Below are 19,636 nucleotides of genomic sequence, written 5' to 3'. Positions count from 1 at the left end.
GCTTTGCCCTGTTTTCTACACCAAGTGGACAGTTACATGAGGGAATAAGGACAGCACTTCCCCATTGAAGACAGACTCATTTTGTTGCCTCACTTTTGTTGCCTCACTTTGTTGCCTCACTTTTGGTCGGAAAAGCCACTGACTGGATGGTACTCCAGTTCGACACTCGGACCCGATCCATACGCTCACTCAACGATTCATGGGAGAGAAGGCCATAGCAGCCCTCCTGCAGCTTCGACAAGGCTCCACACCTGTGTGGGAATTCGCGGACAATTCCAGAGACTTCCCAGTAAAATAGTAGATTAGACTGAGGCTACCCGAATACATTATTTCCGGGAAGCCTTACACCCGGACATTTTGAACTGGGCTTATATGCAACGGGACCCAGACACTCTGGAGGAATGGATTTTACTAGCTGAAGAAGTGGAAAGCCGCCGCCAATTCATTTCGCTGGCCCGCCGTCGAGCCAAGGAGGGGGGCCACCAAAACCCCCATCTAAGGCTGCAGCTCCTCCTCCGTGGAGACCAGCTCAACCCCCCCCAAGACTGTGAGTCTCGATTTCAAAGGGGAGCCTGTCTCGTTTGTGGTGCCTTAGGCCATTTTGCTGCCACCTATCCACTTCGACCGGATCGATTAATTCCCTCTCACCCTGATGGACCACCCCGGAACCGGGGGCGGACTCAACGGAGAGGCACCACGGCCAACCATAGCGCTGCACCAGGACGGACCATGCCGTTGGCGCTTCACATCAGAGATGTGCCCAACGAGCCCACTCCGGATTACAAGTGCCCCAAAAGGGGACAGCTCACCATCTTCGTATGAAGACAGAAGCTGGGACCCCCCTGCTTTAAATCTTGACTCTCCTTTGGATCTGTCAAAAAACGGGCGGGGTCTGCGGTAAGTGGAGCGACATGTGTATGTAGATGTAGTATTACAACACTTTTAAAAGGCCCCCCAACTACAGGTCAAAGCACTAATAGATTCCATGTGTGCCCGCTCCCTGATCAATGAAGCCACTTTCAAAGCATTCAAAGTCAAGTCAGAGACTTTGTCAACTCCCATCCAATTCGCCCAAATGGACCGCAGTGACTTCAAGGGTGGGCCAGTAGATCGTCACATTTGCTGGGTAGCGATGGGCATTGGCCACCATTGGGAGCAAATAGACTTCACCATAGCCCCTATCAAATATGAAGTGGTGTTGGGAATAAACTGGCTCAAGGGGCACAGCCCTTATTTTGACTGGGGGGCTGGGACTATAAAGTTCTCTGGTCCTGATTGCGACCAACACCGTCACGAGGTAGCTGTTGTACTTCCATCAGCCTCGGCTTTAGTCTCCGACACCCCCTCGTCCTCTTCACTGCCTGTTGAATATCAGGACTTTACTGACATTTTTGATGTACAGGAATGTGATGTACTACCCCCCACACCGCAGAACGGACTGTGCTATTGAGGTGGTGGGGGATGAGAAACTGCCTAAGAGTAAGATTTACCCCATGAGCGCTTCCGAACGTACAGTGCTACGTGAATTCTTGGACAAGAACTTGGCTCGGGGTTTCATCCCACATTTTCTACCGCCCCTTCTTTGGCCCCCGCTTTCTTTGTGCACAAGAAAATGGGTGACTTGCGGTTATGCATCGACTTTCGAAAACTCAATGCAGTCACCCAGTCCAATGCCTATCCCATTCCTCTGATCTCGGACCTCTTGGGACAACTAAAGGAGGGGCGTATCTTTACTAAATTAGACTTGGTGGAAGCCTATTACAGAATCAGAATTCAGGAAGGCGATGTACCTCTAACAGCCTTTTCCAGTTGCTTTGGCATGTATGAATTCTTAGTAATGCCTTTTGGATTAAAAGGGGCCCCGGGGGTCTTCATACAATTCATTAATGAAATCTTTCATGACTTGTTGTACAGAGGAGTGGTAGTTTATTTGGATGATAGTCTCATTTACTCTAAAACTATGGACGAACACGTTGCTCTGGTGAGGGAAGTATTGCAACATCTCAGAGACAATCAGCTCTATGCTAAGGTATCCAAGTGCGAGTTTCACCAAAAACAGTTAACCTTCCTGGGCTATATAATTTCACACCACGGTCTCACTATGGACCCTGAGAAGGACCAGTTGGGAGCCACCCTCAACTCCCAAACAGGTCCAGCAATTTCTTGGGTTCGCTAACTTCTACAGAGGGTTCATCCCCAACTTCGCTCAGGTTGCACTCCCCATCATTGATCTCCTTAAGACTAAGGGAAAGGGAAATGTAGCCACGTTGCCTTCGGCTAAAATTAATTGGACCCCCCAATGCCAAACCGCTTTTGATACTCTCAAGCAACTGTTTACCTCTGAACCAGTGTTGAAACACCCTGATCCCGAACAAATGTTTATAGTCCGGGTTGACACCTTGGACGTGGCAATGGGGGGTGCGCTTTTACAGCGGGGGAAGGACGGTCTTCTATATTCCAGGATAGATATGTTATGGCTTTCAAAAGGGTTGATAAACAGATCAGAGAACCCAGAGATTTTACCTAAGGTGCTATCAGACCATAATGCGGTAACAGTAAAAATTAAAGTAGGAGATAGAAAACATAAACCTTGGATAATAAATGAAGCTCTTTAAAAAAATACTAAAATAGTGGATAAACTGAAGGTGGATGTACAGAATTATTTTAACGAAAACATAGGTAAAGGTACTCAGGAGGATATAGTTTGGGATGCCGGTAAGGCGGTGATTAGAGGAGTATTAATTCAACAGAATACAAGATGGTTTAAGGAAAGGGAGGAAAAGAAAAACATATTCTGGATGAAATAAGACAAGGGGAATGACAGCTTAGAGAATCTCAAGATAAAATATCTAAACAGGAACAGCTTGACAAGATTAGAACATGGCAACATTAGTATGAATTTTTAATAGCGGATGAAATTGAACAGAAAATCATCTTTAATAAACAATGATTTTTTGAACCTGCAAATAAGCCGGGTAAAATGTTAGCATGGCAACTCAAAGAGAAAAAAGTACAAATAATCCAAATTAAAAGGAAGGGTAAGATACGAGATAAAGGTGAGATAATAGAAACATTTGTGGAATATTATACAAATTTATATAGAAAGAATCTAGTTTCAGAGAAAGATATGGATGCATATCATTAAATCTGATTGGGGAAAATAACTCAAGAAAACAAAGAATTACTAGATTCTCTAATAACTAGAGCAGAACTAGAAGAGGTAATAAGTAAAAGTAAACTAAATAAATCACCAGGGCCAGACGGATTTACTGCATGTTCCAGTGACTCGGACGTAGAGACAAAGAGACCTATTATAATAATCAGTGTAAAGAAATAGACGAGAACAACAAAAAAGGAACAAGAGATCTGTTCCACAAGATCTAAGAAATCAAAGGGAAATTTAAAGCACAGTTAGGCCTGCTGAATGATCAGCATGGAAATACATTAACTGAACAGGACATAATAAAGAAAAGGTGGGAACAATACACTGAAGAACTATACAGAAGAGATGAAAGGATAAAAGATTCTTTCCAAGAAGAATCTTTTGAAGAAGAACCTACAGTTTTAGAAAGTAAAGTGAAAGCTGCATTGAGGGCAATCGGAAGAAACAAATCACCAGGAGTAGATGGGATATCAAAAGAGCTATTCCAAGCCACAGAAACAGAGTCCATCAAAATCTTGGCAAGAATATGTCAACAGATATGGAAAACAAAACAATGGCCCACAGACTGGAAACGATCCATTTACATTCCAATTCCCAAGAAAGGAGACATCAAAGATTGCAGCAACTATCGGACCATCACATTAATTTCTCATGCAAGTGATGCTCAAAATCTTACTGCAAAGGCTGTTACCATATATGGAATGAGAAATGCCTGACAAGCTGGTTTCAGAAAAGGAAGAGGCACTAGAGATCATATTGCAAATATATACTGGTTACTGGAGCATACGAGACAATTTCAGAAAAAAATCAGCTTGTGTTTCATAGATTACAGCAAAGCTTTTGACTGTGTGGATCATGAAAAGCTATGGCTGGTTTTAAACGAAATGGGTGTGCCTCTACATGTGATTGTTTTGATGCGCAACCTGTACTCTGGACAAGAGGCCACAGTTAGATCAGAATATGGAGAAACCGATTGGCAAAGGTGTCAGACAAGGATGTATTTTATCTCCCTATCTCTTCAATCTATATGCAGAACATATAATTAGGAAAGCTGGATTAGATTTAGATGAAGGTGGAGTGAAAATTGAAGGGAGGAACATTAATAATTTGAGATATGCTGATGACACTACATTATTGGCAGGAAATAGTGAAGATTTGAAACGACTACTGCTGAAAATTAAAAGAGAAAGTGCCACAGCTGAACATGAAGAAAACAAAAACAATGACTACAGGAGAATTACACAATTTTAAGGTTGACAATGAGGAAATTGATATTGTTCAAGACTTTCTATTCCTTGGCTCCACCATCAACCACAAGGGAGACTGCAGCCAAGAAATCAGAAGGAGATTGAGACTGGGAAGGGCAGCCATGAAGGAGCTAGAAAAGGTTCTGAAGTGTAAGGATGTGTCACTGGCCACCAAGACCAGATTAATTCATGCCATCGTATTCCCTATTACTATGTATGGGTGTGAAAGCTGGACAGTGAAGAAAGCTGATAGGAAGAAAATAGATTCCTTTGAAATGTGGTGTTGGAGGAGAGTGTAACGGATTTCGTGGACTGCCAAAAAAACAAATCAGTGGGTTATAGATCAAATCAAGCCTGAACTGACCCTAGAAGCTAAAATGACTAAATTGAGGGTATTGTATTTTGGTCACGTCATGAGACGACAAGAGTCACTGGAAAAGACAGTCATGCTAGGAAAAGTTGAGTGCAGCAGGAAAAGAGGAAGACCCAACAAGAGATGGATTGACTCAATAAAGGAAGCCGCAGCCTTCAGTTTGCAAGATCTGAGCAAGGCTGTCAAAGACAGGACATTTTGGAGGACTTTCATTCATAGGGTCGCCATGAGTCGGAAGCGACTTGACGGCACTTAACACACACACAGAGCCAGCAAACGCTTTGCACAAACTCAGAGGAAAGCCAAAGAATAAACCAGGTAATGCTGCCTTTGATGGCCGAACTATAGGGTTTCCAGGTCCCTCTTTTGTGATGGGTGCCACTCGTTTTAGGGTTGCCAAGACCCTCTTTGCCATCGGTGGTAGGTTTTTGGGATGGAGCCTGAGGTAGGCAGTGTTTGGGGGAGGGGAGGGACTTCAATGGCATAGAGTCTATCAGCAATCATTCAGTGGTATATTTCTCCCCAGTTTTTAATGAATTTTTAAAAATGCTTCCTTTATATTGTAAGCTAGGGCTGTTGATTCGGTTCATCCTGAACCGAAAAACAGCTGAATTCCCCCTGATTCAGCGGTTTTTAGTTCGGATGGAATCGAACTCAAAAAAGGCGGGAAAACAATGAGTCGAATTCAGCGAGTTCGGGGTGTTCGGTGAATAAATTCAGCAAATTCGGGGTTCGGCACAGCAGCATAATTGTCAGTTAGTAAGCAGCATTTTCCCCTGGCCAATCGGTGGCCAAGCTGGGTCTTCTTCTGGCTAATCAGTCGCGATTGAGTGCATGAGCCCAGCTGCTGCGCGGCCCAGGCAGAGAGAGAGTATCTGTTTGTGTGAGAGAGAAATCCCCGTGGGGGGTGTGTGCTTGTGCACATTCTTTCCTTTCCGTGGCTGCAGGGGGCCATTTTTGGGGGTACAGCCACCAAACTTTCAGCGTAGCTTCAGAGGAGCCTTCTTGCAAGATTCCCCAAGTTTTGTAAAGATTGGATCAGTGGGGGCTGAGATATGGGCCCCAAAAGGGGTTCCCCCTTAATGTGCATTTTTATTCCATTTACAGCACACATTCGAGCCATTCCGTGGCTGCAGGGGCGCATTTTTGGGGGTACAGCCCCCAAACTTTTAGCGTAGCTTCAGAGGAGCCTTTTTAAAAGAATCCCCAAGTTTTGTAAAGATTGGATCAGTGGGGGATGAGATATGGGGCCCCCTTTCCCTATTGGGATGAATGGGATCAGCCGATCCTGTGTGCATCTCGACAGCGGCAAATCCAAGGCAAAACCTCCCGTGCTTAAATGGAACTGTATTGGATTACCTCCTCCCAGTCCCTCCTGATGGAACAGAAGACATCCACAGTAAGACCCCTTTGGGGGCTTTAATCTATAATTTTTCTCCTGTGTGTGTGTGGGGGGGGAAAGCAGAGTCTGTGTGTGTGTGGGGAGGGAGCAGTTTCTGTGGGTGGGGGGGAAGCTAAAGGGGGCTTTCGCCCATTCTGTCTGGAGGGGTGTGCCCCCTCGAGTCTCTCTCTCCCTGGTTTGAGGGGGGCTTCAGTTGTGTGTCCTCAGGTTTTCCCTCATTCATAAGATCGGTTAGGTCTATTTTGATGCTTGCTAAAAAAATTATTTTCAAATTTTGACTTAAAGAATGCATTTGCCTGGTCCCAAGTCCGATGCAAAAGGGGAAATTCCACCCCCTCCTGCTCCTTATGCTTAGCTAGCATGCCTCTGTCCCTTTCCATGGTTTGCAAACTCCCAGGCGTCAGGTGTTGCTTTGCATGGTTGCAAAGGTGTTGCTTTGCATAGTTGTGTTGCTTTGCATGGTTTGCAAACTTCTTCGCACCTGCCCCGCCCTTGCTCCCCGCAGCTCAGATGTTTGTCAGGGCTGGGAGCTTCGAGTGGGCGGCAAGCTCTGCTAATTGCAAACCCCCATTGTTCACTCATAGCGTGACTCTGTCAAGCTTCTTGTACGCTATTTATAGGACTTTCTCCTATTGTTGTTAGGGTTAGTGATTCACATTGTATGATAGGCTTTTTGTGTGTGTACATGCTTTACACGGATATTTCACTTAACACTTGTAGTTTGTATGTATGCTGCTTTTGGCATTTAAGTAATAATATATGTTTGTTAAGTATTGAGCCTCCATGCTGCTTTGTATTGATTTAACCTCCAGGTACTAGCTGGAGATCTCCTGCTATTACAACTGATCTCCAGCCAATAGATATCAGTTCACCTGGAGAAAATGGCCGTTCTGGCAATTGAAGTCCCTCCCCTCCCCCTCCCCCACCCTCCTCAGGCTCCACCCCCAATAAATCCAGGTATTTTCCAACCCGGACCTGGCAACCCTAAATAGCAGATCTCCAGTCACCACTTGGAACTCGGCAATCCTAGCCCTGACCCTAGTAGAGGACATGGTTGCTGTATGGGCCAGGGATCACTAGCAGATTATCATTAGCTGAGTGTAAAATTCTCTTAGAGACATACCATGAGAGACAGTCCTGCAGATACAATGGTCTCAGGCTGTCAAGAAGAAGAAGAAGAAGAAGAAGAAGAGGAAGAGGAAGAGGAGGAGGAGGAGGAGGAGGAGGAGGAGGAGGAGGAAGAGTTGGTTTTTATATGTCGACTTTCTCTACCTTTCAAAGGAGAATCAAACTGGCTTTCAATCAGCTTCCCCTTCCCCTCCCCATAACAGACACCCTGTGAGGTAGATGGGGCTGAGAGAGTGTGACTTGCCCAAGGTCACCAAGCTTGTTTCATGTGTAGGAGTGGGGGAACAAATCCAGTTCACCCGATTAGAGTCCACCGGTCATGTGGAGGAGTGGGGAATCAAACATGGTTCTCCAGATCGGAGTCCACTGCTCCCAACCACCGCTTCTAACCACTACACCACGCTGGCTCTCAAAGAGCCCACCTGTGAAGGTCACTCACCAGTCTGGCTCGTTGTAACTGAAGGTCGCTTCTGATCCTCTTGGGCACTGCTGTCACCCTCCTGGAGCACTTATATGCTAACTGGGAGGGAGTGATACGGATCAAGACCAAGCATTATCACTCGACCTGAAAGCACAGCATGTGAAGACTACCACAGGTGAGCAGTGACCCAGCTACCAGGAAGCAGAACGCATGAGAGGTCCGTGTTGGATAGTTTCCTGTTTCCTCGTCTGCAAGATGCTAATTAATGTGTGTTCTTTCTGCATTTGATTTCTGAAAAATTGTTCTGGATCTGCAAGGCTTGTCACTGTTTTTTGCGTAACTGTGATTTGTTTAATGCCCGTTCCGGGCAGTTCCGGCTTTTACCCTGTCCCCTGTTCAGAACAATGAACACACACACCCGAAAGCACAGCATGTGAAGACTACCACAGGTGAGCAGTGATCCAGCTATCAGGAAGCAGGACGCATGAGGGGTCCATGTTTCCTGTTACCTCATCTGCAAGATGTTTTATGGACAACTAGCTTGGTGGTTGGAAAGTGGCATCAAGTTGCAGCTAGGACTGTTGAAAAAAATTCGGATCTGCGAAATTCGGAGCAAGATCCGGAGTTCAGGGGGAAATTGCCCCCCCCCCGCACCTTCAGAGAAGCCCCGTGAAAGCACACGGGGGGGAACAGATCTGCGCCATTCCAGCTGGGAGGCGCAGATCTGTTTAAAGGGCCCCCGTGCACCTTCAGGGAAGCCCCGTGAAGGTGCGCGGGGGGGGGGGACAGATCTGTGCCTTCCAGCTGGGAGGCACAGATCTGTTTAAAGGGCCCCCTGCGTACCTTCAGGGAAGCCCCATGAAGGCGCGTGCGGGGGGCCCTGGGAACAGATCTGCCCCTTCCAGCTGGGAGGCGCAGATCTGTTTAAAGCCCCCCCGCGTGCCTTCAGGTAGCCCCGTGAAGGCACGTGGGGGGGGGGGGACAGATCTGCGCCTTCCAGCTGGGAGGCGCAGATGTGTTTAAAGAACCCCCCGCGCGCCTTCAAGGAAGCCCCATGAAGGCGCGTGGGGAGGAGAACCCCGAATCTACTGAATTTATTTGCCGAACACCCCGCAGTTGGCGAATTCGGCTCCCCTGTTTCCCGCCTTTTTTTTTTAGTTCAGTTCGTCCCGAACTAAAAACCGCTGAATAGGGGAAAATTCGGCTATTGTTCGATTCGGGATGAACGAATCGACAGCCCTAGTTGCGGCCGACTTAGGGTTTTCAAGGCAAGAGACAAACAGATGGTTTGCCATTGCCTACTTCTGGGTAGCGACCCTGGACTTCCTTGGCAGTCTCCCATCCAAGTACTTATCATGGCCCACCATAGAATCATAGACTTGGAAGGGACCACCAGGGCCATCTAGTCCTGAGCAATGCAGGAAATTCACAACTACCTCCCCCACCACACCCCTAGTGACCCCCTACTCCACGCCCAGAAGATGGCAACAATAACAACAAAAAACCCTCTAGGATCCCTGGCCAATCTGGCCTGGAGGAAAATTGCTTCCTGACCCCAAAGTGGCGATCTACATTGCCCTGGGCTCCTAAAGTTATTTTTAATCAAATCTGTATTACAATTAATCATGTTCAAACATCCACTGTTTCATTTCACATCCTATGAGGAAAGGTTGAAGGAGCTGGTATGTTCAGTCTGGAAAGGAGATGACTGAGAGGTGATTTGATAACCATCTTCAAGGCTGTCATATAGAGGATGGTGCTGAGTTGTTTTCTGTTGTCCCAGAAGGTCCTTTCTTACATGTCCAGGACTGAAATTAAATCAAAAGTGTTTCGGCTAAACATTATGAAGAACTTCCTGACAGAGCAGTTCCTCCGTGGAAAAGGATTCCTCGGGAGGTGGTGGTGGCCTCTCCTTTGGAGGTCAGTAATGCTGATTCTGTGAATGTAAGCAGATCATGAGATGGAGGGCAGGAAGGGATGAGTGAGGAAAAAGAGAGCCAGCGTGGTGTAGAGGTTAAGAGCGGCGCTAGTGATAATGATAATATAACAACAATAATAATAATAACAATAAATTGTACTTGTAACCCGCCCGCCCTGGCAGTCTGGGCTCAGGGTGGCTAACAAAAGGATATACATAGTATAAATACACATTAAAATAATCTAAAACAATCTAAAAACATCACTAATTAATAAATCCTATACAAGTGGCACCCAGACTACTCCATCTTAGAGAGGATGTTTGTAAACAGTGGCTGTGTATCAGTGCCCTGCTACTGATGTCACCCAGTCTATTGGGGGGTGGGGGGTGGATGGAGATGAACAAATGTGGGGACGAGGAAAACACAACCAGGAAAAAAGGAGGGAAGAAGGGAGAAGGGGAAAAGGAGAAACAAAGGAATGAAGGGGATTAGGAGGTCAGGCTCTAGAATCATAGAATCATAGAGTTGGAAGCGACCACAAGGGTCATCTAATTCAACCCCCTGCACAATGCAGGAAATTCACAACTACCTACACCCCCAGTTCTACAGGTGACAGTTCTACATGTACAAAGGTGCCTGGTAAATATCAACTCCCCCCCCACCCCGCCCCAAACACCACATCTGAAGAGACTGTATCGATAGTCAAAATTCAAGATAGATCCCAGATAAACTTGAACTGGAAACTCCCAACTTGGGAAAAGATTCCGAAACTTCCTGAGCAATTTCTTCTGTGTTCAGTGGCCCTTGAAACAAACTTGTTCTCCTTAATTTCTAAATGACTTTTTTTACCCATTTTCTTCATTCTTCCTAATGCCTTTCCTTAATGTCTGGAACTGAGCATAGGGGATACTGATAGGAATCTTAAGCATCTCTCCATAAAATGGCCCTGTGCATTGTGAGTGTAAGGAATGTTGCACCTGGTTAATCCACTTACACCCCCTTGTTCATTTGTACCACAGTGTCATGCTGATATTTATCTTCTTCACGTTCTTTCCCATTAAACCCATGGAAGTATTAACATTTATCTTTCCATCTTGTGCTCATTGTTCAGAACTTGTTCTGGAAATCACTTCATGTTCCAGGAGACATTAGCAGGCTTTGGATTTTGGGTCAATGAGTGAAGTAATAAGAGAACATAAGAACATAAGAAAGGCCATGCTGTATCAGACCAAGGTCCATCAAGTCCAACAGTCTGTTCAGACAGTAGCCAACCAGGTGCCTCTAGGAAGCCCACAAACAAGACGACAGTGCAGCAGCCTTATCCTGCCTGTGTTCCACAGCACCTAATAGAACAGGCCTGCTCCTCTGATCCTGGAGAGAATAGGTGTGCATCATGACTAGTATCCATTTTGACCAGTAGCCATGAATAGCCCTGTCCTACATCAGAACATAAGAAAGGCCATGCTGGATCAGACCAAGGTCCATCAAGTCCAGCAGTCTGTTCATACAATGGCCAACCAGGTGCCTCTATGAAGCCCACAAACAAGACGACTGCAGTGTCATTTTTACTAGCTTTTTTTTTGCTAGCATTTTTACTATCAACCATGAATACCCCTCTCCTCCATGAACAGGTCCACTCCCCTCTTAAAGCCTTACAAGCTGGCAGCCATCACATCATCCTGGGGAAAGGACTTCCACATAGGGGTGTGCCAAAAAAAAAAAAAAAACGGTAAAATTTGGGTTCAGTTTTATTGGGCCTAATTTTTTTTCAGGAAACCCAAAACAAGCCAAAATCCCATATTGGTAAATATGGGGATTTGGTTTATTTTTGGTTTCCTGAAAAAATTCAGCTGGGGGGGCTTTTTAAGGTAGATCCCCCAATCCTGCTGGGTAGCTTGCAGGGACGGTTCTTGCAGGAGCCCCCAAGTTTGGTGAAGATTGGGTTGGGGGTCTGAAGTTATGGGGTCTGGAAGAGGTCACCCCCTCCCACCTCCATACACAAGCATTGGAAAGTAAGAGATCTCTGTTCACTAATTAGCTGACTTTTACTACATAGACTCAATTCTGCAGAAGTCGGCTAATGGAAAATCCCCACCACTAAAGTCTAAGGGGATTTTTTGTAAAGGTAGATGGTAGAGGTCCCAAATGTTCAGGATAGCTTTCAGGGACTCTCCTTGCATGAACCCAAAGTCTGGTGAAGATTGGGTCCGGGGGTCCAGTGTTATGGGCTCTGGAGAGGTCGCCCCTCCCTCCTCCACAGACAAGCATTAGCCAATTAGCAAACAATCTTTTACCTTCCAATGCTTGTGTATGGAGACGGGAGGGGGCCACCTCTTCCAGACCCCATAACTTTGGATCCCTCAACCCAATCTTCACCAAACCTGGGGGTTATTGTAATGAGAGTCCCTAAAAGCTACCCTGCACTTTTGGGGGCTCTACGTCAAAAAATGCCTCCAGGAGCTTCGCAAAGCCTAGGGAGAACCCCAAAATGCCAGACAATTCCCCGTTTTTCCCCCAGAATGGTCAATTGGGCTTTGGTCCCCCCCCCCAGGTTTTGGAATTTGGTAAACCCTAAATTTACCAAAATGGTTTTTGTTGTTACTTATTTTCAATATGGGTTTATTTATATGCGCAGCCCTAGTTCCACAATTTAACTATATGTTGTGTGTTCCACAATTTAACTATCCATTGTATGAGTTCCACAATTTAACTATCCATTGTGTGAGTTCCACAGTTTAACTGTACATTGTATGCACATGCAAGGATATATTTGCTTGGGTGAAAATGTTGGATGCAAAAGCCAAACCCCCGCTCTATGGCACAGACCCACCAAGAATGAGGACGACTCAGGTTCTTTTCTTGGGAAGCAAGAGGTAATTTTATTTGCTAGCAGGAAGAGCTCTATCTCAAGACAGCAAATACAACTCTTCAAAAAAGCATGCAGTACAGACATGTATTTATATTTTTTGTGAGTTCTTTGTCTAATTCACCCTCTTATCTTTTGGTTAACTTACAGTATGCCCATGATCTCACCCAATTAATTCTGGTCTTTAGCTTAATTGACATTGGACTTTGGATGACTTCAAACCTTTTCCTATATTCTCATGCCAACTTTTATATCTGTGATAAAGAAATACCCCTTTCACCTTCCCCGAATGAGATAACAGATGAGAGATGTTCATCTTGGTGTCACCTTTTGTCCAATTAGCCTGGTGTGTTATCTGACAGTCCATAAACTACTGTATGATTTAATGTTCTTGGACAGGGGTCGCCAAACTCATTAGTCAAGAGAGCCAAATATCAACAGTACAACGATTGAGATTTCTTTTGAGAGCCAAATTTTTTAAACTCAAACTATATAGGTAAGTACACTGTTTATTAACTTAATAAACTTTAATTAAAATTTAGCAGAAGTGGAAACCAGTAGAGCACCTACTGCACAGTGGGGTGGTGAATGGCTGTGGGGAGAGTGTAACCCCCCCCCCGGTTCCTTTTGAAAGAGGCACAAAATAGCAGGAAGAGGGGAAACCTGTAGTAATAGGCCAGGGGAGGGCTAACAATCGCCAGACAAAAAGGCCCACTGTTTTCTCCCCCCACCACCACCATCACCCAGCGAGGGTCCAGATGTCCAGGGATCCCAGGCACAGAGGAAGAGGCCAGCAGGTCCTCGGTCTGTGTGTGTTCCATGCAAACAAACAAGGGGGAGATGCACAGTCCATCCTTCCTTCCCCCTGCCACGGACATGCCAGTTCCCTCCTGGCCAGAGGGAGGGGCAGGTGCTCACCCCCCCCTGCAGCCCTGGAGGCGAGAGCGGCCGTACCAAAAGAGAGGCCCGCGCGGCAGGGAGGGGGGAGGTGGCAGCCACCGGGGCAGCTCGCTCTCTGCCTCCCCCTCCCCTCCGGGCTGCGGGCGGCCTCAAGCAAGAAAGGCGCTGCGCGGGGCTTCCTCGTCCGGGCGAAGCGCGTCCAAAGCAATGAGAATTTCTCTCGAGCCTTTCTGAAGAGGGACTCGAGGAGCCAACAGCAGAAGCCAAGAGGCAGCGGGTGGGCTTACCGTGCAAATATCGAAATGGCGGCTGCTCCCTCCGCTGCTTAAGAAACCCCCAATCCCCACAGCAGGCCAGCCAGCAGCAGCAGCACATGGTCGCTCCTTTGTAATTCGAGTGCCTCCTGCACAGACTTCTCCCCGCAGCAGGCCCGCCAGCAGCAGCGCCACGTGGTCGCTCCTACGTAACCCAAGCGCCTCCTGTGCAGACTCTCTCCTGCCCCCCGCCCCTTTCGCTACTCAGCCGGGCCCAGACATGGAAAGAGCCGCACTCAAGGGCTCAAAGAGCCGCATGCGGCTCGGGAGCCGCACTTTTGCGACCCCTGTTCTTGGAGATGCCCTAAGCTACTGTCTTATCCGGTGAACTTCTGTATAGGTGTGATCTAATCCTTGGAGAAGTTTCTAAGCTTCTGTCTTATCTAGTGAAGTTCTGTACTCTTGCTTCTTTCTAACTTTCAGGAAAGCCTATGTATACATTTAAGGATTAAACATACATTCTTTTAGGTGCTTCAGTGAAGTGTTTCCCATACATTTCTTACATACTTCAGTGAAGTATGTAACAGGAACGAACTGATATGGATTCACCTCAAGAACCTTGACCAGGCACTTTCTACCTCCTGCCTAAGATACATAAACCTGGCAACCCTGGACGCCCCATTGTTTCGAGCATTGGAACCATCACCGTAGGAGTATCAGGATATATGGACTCCCTTCTGAGACCATATGTCATTAATACCCCCAGCTATGTCCGAGACACCTCAGACTTCCTAAGAAAACTACAGTCCATCAACTGTCTCCCAGAAAACAGCATTCTAGTCACCATGGATGTGGAGTCTCTATACACCAACATCCCCCATGACGACGGGCTACAAGCCATTAGAAATACCATCCCTGACAACAACAGATCTGGCTACACAACTCTGCAGGTTTGTTCTCACTCACAACTACTTCTGGTTTGGTAAGGACTTATACCTTCAAATCAATGGCACTGCCATGGGCACTCGCATGGCTCCACAATATGCCAACATTTTCATGGCAGATCTAGAACAACGTTTTCTGAACTCATACCCACTGGCACTTCTCCTTTACTTGAGATTCATTGATGACATTTTCTTTGTCTGGACTCATGGCAAAGAAGCCCTTGAAAGATTTCACCAGGCTTTCAGCGACTTCCACTCCACCATCAATCTAACTATGAATTACTCTGAACAAGAAATCAACTTCCTAGACACCACAGTACGGATCCACGGGGGACACACAAGCACCACATTCTACCAGAAACCGACAGATCGGCAAACATATCTACATGCGTCCAGCCACCACCCCAACCATATCAGACAATCCATTGTCTATAGCCAAGCCCTACGCTATAGTCGCATCTGCTCCAATCCTTCAGACAGAGATACACACTTGAGAGACCTACAGCAAACATTTTTGCAACTACAATATCCTGCTGATATGGTGAGAAAGATGATTGAGAAGGCCAGAATGATACCCAAGCACAACTTACTACAAGATAAGCCCAGAGAGAATGACAACAGAACACCTCTGGTTGTCACTTATAGCTCCCAACTAAAACCAGTCCAATGTATTATTAAGGACCTACAAACAATGCTGGATTGTGACACTTCCCTCGCTGAAACACTGGGGGGGGGTGTCCCTTTCTTGCTTACAGACAGCCGGCTAACCTAAAACAACTTCTCACCCATGATGATAAACTACTTAACAAGAACATGGACTCTGGCACCAAGGCCTGCAACAAACCAAGGTGCCAACTTTGCCCTCATATAGATTCTAGGAACATCATCTCTGGACCCACCAATGTCAGCCATAATATCTCAGGTTCATACTCCTGCTCATCTTCTAATGTGATTTATGCCATCACATGCCAGCAATGCCCTTCCACAATCTACATTGGACAAACAGGTCAGTCTCTTAGACAAAGATTAAATGGACATAAGTCTGACATCAGAAACCACAATATTCAAAAACCAGTGGGAGAACATTTCAACCTTCCAGGACATTCTGTTGCAGATTTAAGAGTAGCAGTTCTCTTACAAAGGAATTTTAAAGGGAGATTGGAAAGAGAAACTGCTGAATTACAGTTGATATTCAAACTAAAGTCAATGCATTTACCTGGGCTGAATAAAGACCTTGCATTCATGGCTCATTACCAATGCTGATTTCTCCACACCCATCTCTCCCCTGGACATCACAGACTCTTCTGCATATCACACCTAATCCCATCACGCCTGCTATTCACATTTACATACTGTTAACATTTACATACTAATGCTTGTCTGAATTCACTCTCCTCTACTTAAAGACAGATGGATTCACATTCTAGCTGTATCTGAAGAAGTGAGCTGTGGCTCATGAAAGCTCATACCCTACCAGAAAATATTTTTGTTAGTCTTTAAGGTGCTACTGGACTCTTGCCCTTTTCTAATACTTCAGTGAAGTGGTGCTAACTATAAGCTGGTACCTCTGATATGTGTGTACATAAGATTATACTTTTAATATGCCTTCCCTATAAACTAGAATCTCAGCTTGTTGCAGACTGGCTCTATACTTTTGTTTGGCCTTAAACTAGAACTTCAGCTTGTTGCAGACTGGATCTATAACTGTTACAACACAAAGTAAGACACAAGCACAAAATGAGATGCTACACATCCTTCAAAAAGGTTTTAAAAAACCTTTTCTTTAGGCTTTTCTGCAGTTCCAGTGCCACCAGCATGTCAGTTTCCTCCAAATGTGTCATGTGCTTATGGGGTCACATGCAAGTTACTATTCATGCACTATACCTGCAGGACTGCCTCTCCTGGTATACCCCTCAAAGAGCTTTACATTCATCTAACACCAACTTATTAGTGGTCCCCAGCCCGAGAAATATCCAGCTGCCCTCAGCTAGGGACTGGTGGAACGCTCTGTCAAATGAGACCAGAGCCTTGAGGGACCTATCACAATTCTGCAGGGCCTGTAAAATAGAGCTGTTCTTCCAGGCCTGCATTTGAGGGCAGCTACGGTTCAATCATCAGCTGGCCTCCCTGTACTACTTTTGTACTATCTATTATCGGCTGAAACTCCCTTCCTACCGATACAGAGGATGTTGGGAGCGATCTTCATTTAAATTGCTTCGTTTTATATTGTTAGGATATATTTGGATTTAAAATATTTATTATATTGTGTGTTAATTAATTGAATGTTGTGGTGTCTGTTGTTGGGTGTGAGCTGCCCTGAGCCCTGCTTTGGCAGCGAAAGGGCAGGATATAGGGTTGTGCATATCAATATACCTGAACTGAAAATAAGCCTGAAATTAGTTATTTCAGCAATATTCAGATTTTGGGTAGACCAAACACTGCAGCCAAATAGGTGCTTTTTCGGGTGTCGGCTATTCGACTTTGCTCAGATGCATAACTCTGTGCTTTCTGCCATTTTCCTGTCTTTGACTGGTTTTGATGTAGGAGTTGTGTGATCAAAGCCAACTTGGTCTGACCAACTTTCCAGGTACATCACCCAACAGAAGACTAATCTGCATAGCAGAAGAGTCATTTAAAAGACAGGGCTCACCCAGTGATATACCCTCCAACTAAAAAATGCCAGCTTCTACAGCTACTTATTGGGCTTTTGAAGAAGACTCCTCATTTGTGGGATGAGCAATCTCCTTCACAAGAGCTGCCCTGGTCATGACTTCGTCAGTAAGCCCATATCACCCCCAAAAAAACCTGCTGTCAAGGAATTGTGTTTCCCACAATGCCTTGCTGCTGCTTTCTTGCTGCTTTCTTTGGTTCAGGCCATGGCCTAACCATTTGTGATATTAATCTGTGGGCATTCTGGAATGCAAAGTCTTAATTTACAACTGTGAGAATGGTTTCACTTCTAAGAGATAACACACAGCTGTGGGGCGGTCATGGCGCATCCTTCCTGGGTCCTCCCTAAATTGAAGGTCAATTCTTTACCAAGGAAATGACTCTCTCAATTAGGCCCTTTTCTTGTCATGGATGGGTTCCAGGTGATTTGTGTTCTGCAGGCATTTCTTACCTCTGAACCCCTCTAATGCAACCTTTAGGTCAATGTTTTGACATATCGTTTATCACCTGGTTTATTGGCATTCTCGGAACCTGATTGGGTCTTTGAGCTCCCCCAGGTTCTTGGGGATAAAGGTGACCAGCTTTAGCTATAGTGTGTGGTTGTCTTGACATGCAGGTGGCATGGAGACTCAATCAAAAACCTTTTTGATTTCTTAATGTCTTCTAGGGCGGGACTCTGCCAAACGGAACTCTTGGGATGCTTTATTGAATGCTGAAACGATGTCCAACTTCATTTTGGAACTGGTAACATGATGTAACTTGCTTATGCCTTTTACCAAGCTTTGAACCAAGGAAACCTTACTGTGTAGTTAGTTGCTTAAAAGCTTTGTTATTTTGTTGCTTCCTTGCTTCACGAATCTTTTTGCCTTTCTGTAACAAGCACAAACTTTTGAATAAACCTTTGAGCTATATTCTTGTTGTAGTTTCTGACTTTAACTGGCTTCAAGCTCTAAGCCCAAGTGCCTTCTTTAAGTGGGGTCTGCTTACCAAACTCAAACCCTTTATTTTTGTAGCTTCACCTGGCTGAACGTCCTACTCTGCAAGGTGAGCACTACTTGCTAATTTGGTACCAGCACACAGAGGCTGTCCTTAACCTCTGCCTGGGGCTAAACTGGTTCATTAAGGACTGGTGGCAGCCTGCCTACTGAGCTAAGAGGGTTTCTTTGCTCAGTGTTTGTTAAAGTGTGTTTTTGCTAGCTGCCCCAAACGAGCAACCCAGGTGCGGAGACACCTGTGTTCCTTGATACCTGCTCTCAAACTGAAGGTCTCTCCGAGTAGAGGCTTTGTTTCCCCACACTGTGACCATCTCTTGAAATCAAATTTTTGATTACTATAATACAGGACTCTTCAGGCCCAGAAATTTACCCACACAAATTAGTTAATCAAATTAGTCTCATTGTGGCAAGCTGCTATCTATGCCAGATGGGAAAGACTCATGCTGCCCTTGGCCTATGGCTGGGTCACACATGTGCCTTTGGGACAACGGAAGCCCTGATGTGCACATGTGAATGAGTCAATGCATACCAAATACAACTAACAAAACTTGAGAATGGCAGAATTGTTGTTCAAGAGGTGTCCATGCTCACACATCTACAAGTTAAGTGAAATATATGTGTCTGTGGGAAACACTCCCCTTGAGTCATAAGGCTCTTGAGCTGGGAGGGCAAAACAATGAAGTTAAGTTGTGCAAAATCCTTAACATCCAAAGAGCACAAAAGTCTGCTTAGACAACTCTTATCATTCAGTGGATAACCCTTCCTGGGTTGCCTTCCTCGACAATGTATATTTGTAGTGTACGATTATTTGTTCCTGGTTTTAAACAATTTTTGTATTTTCTTCTGTTTTTAATATGAGGCTCTTCTTTTTCTCCTCCCAAAGGGAAAAAGTCTATAAATGCAAATAGCTTAACTTTGGATGTTTTTTCTGTCATATGTATGTTTAAGAGACTGTTTATAAAAGAAATCCATTGTACTGTAAACTTTGAAAACGTTCATACTTGGTGTAATCATATTTTAATAGCCACATCATCCTCCATTTGTAAAATAATGTCCACTTCAAGCACACCAAAATGTTTTTTCCTTCATACCATAATAAACTGCCAGAGGGAAAAAAATACAGGACTCTTTACAGGATGTCATTTGCCACCAAAAGAAAAGTTTTCCATGCCTTATTTTTCTTGCATTTAAACCGTTTTCCTCAGTTTGGAAGCTAATTTGCATGGACATCATGCTATGTGCCCCAGATATGAATGGAGCCTAGGGCTGTTGAAAAAAAAAATTCAGGAAAGTTTGGCTTCGGCAAAATTCGGCCCTTTTAAATTTGGGACGTGCTGAAGTCCGAACTCCCTCG

At 45.3% G+C, this 19,636-nt stretch overlaps 1 protein-coding gene across 1 annotated transcript in view; it reads left to right on the top strand.

Moving 5' to 3' along the window:
• Positions 1-729: 729 nt before the first annotated feature.
• The window catches only part of LOC130474948 (C-type lectin-like), a 42,467-nt gene continuing 23,560 nt past the window's right edge, over positions 730-19,636 (top strand). The window contains exon 1 of the mRNA XM_056846638.1: positions 730-785. Coding sequence (XP_056702616.1) covers positions 730-785 — 56 coding nt within the window. The remainder of the gene's footprint in view (positions 786-19,636) is intronic.

Source organism: Euleptes europaea, chromosome 3 (assembly GCF_029931775.1).
Source record: "Euleptes europaea isolate rEulEur1 chromosome 3, rEulEur1.hap1, whole genome shotgun sequence".
Lineage (NCBI taxonomy): Eukaryota > Metazoa > Chordata > Lepidosauria > Squamata > Sphaerodactylidae > Euleptes > Euleptes europaea.
This window is presented reverse-complemented; position numbering and strand designations above follow the sequence as displayed.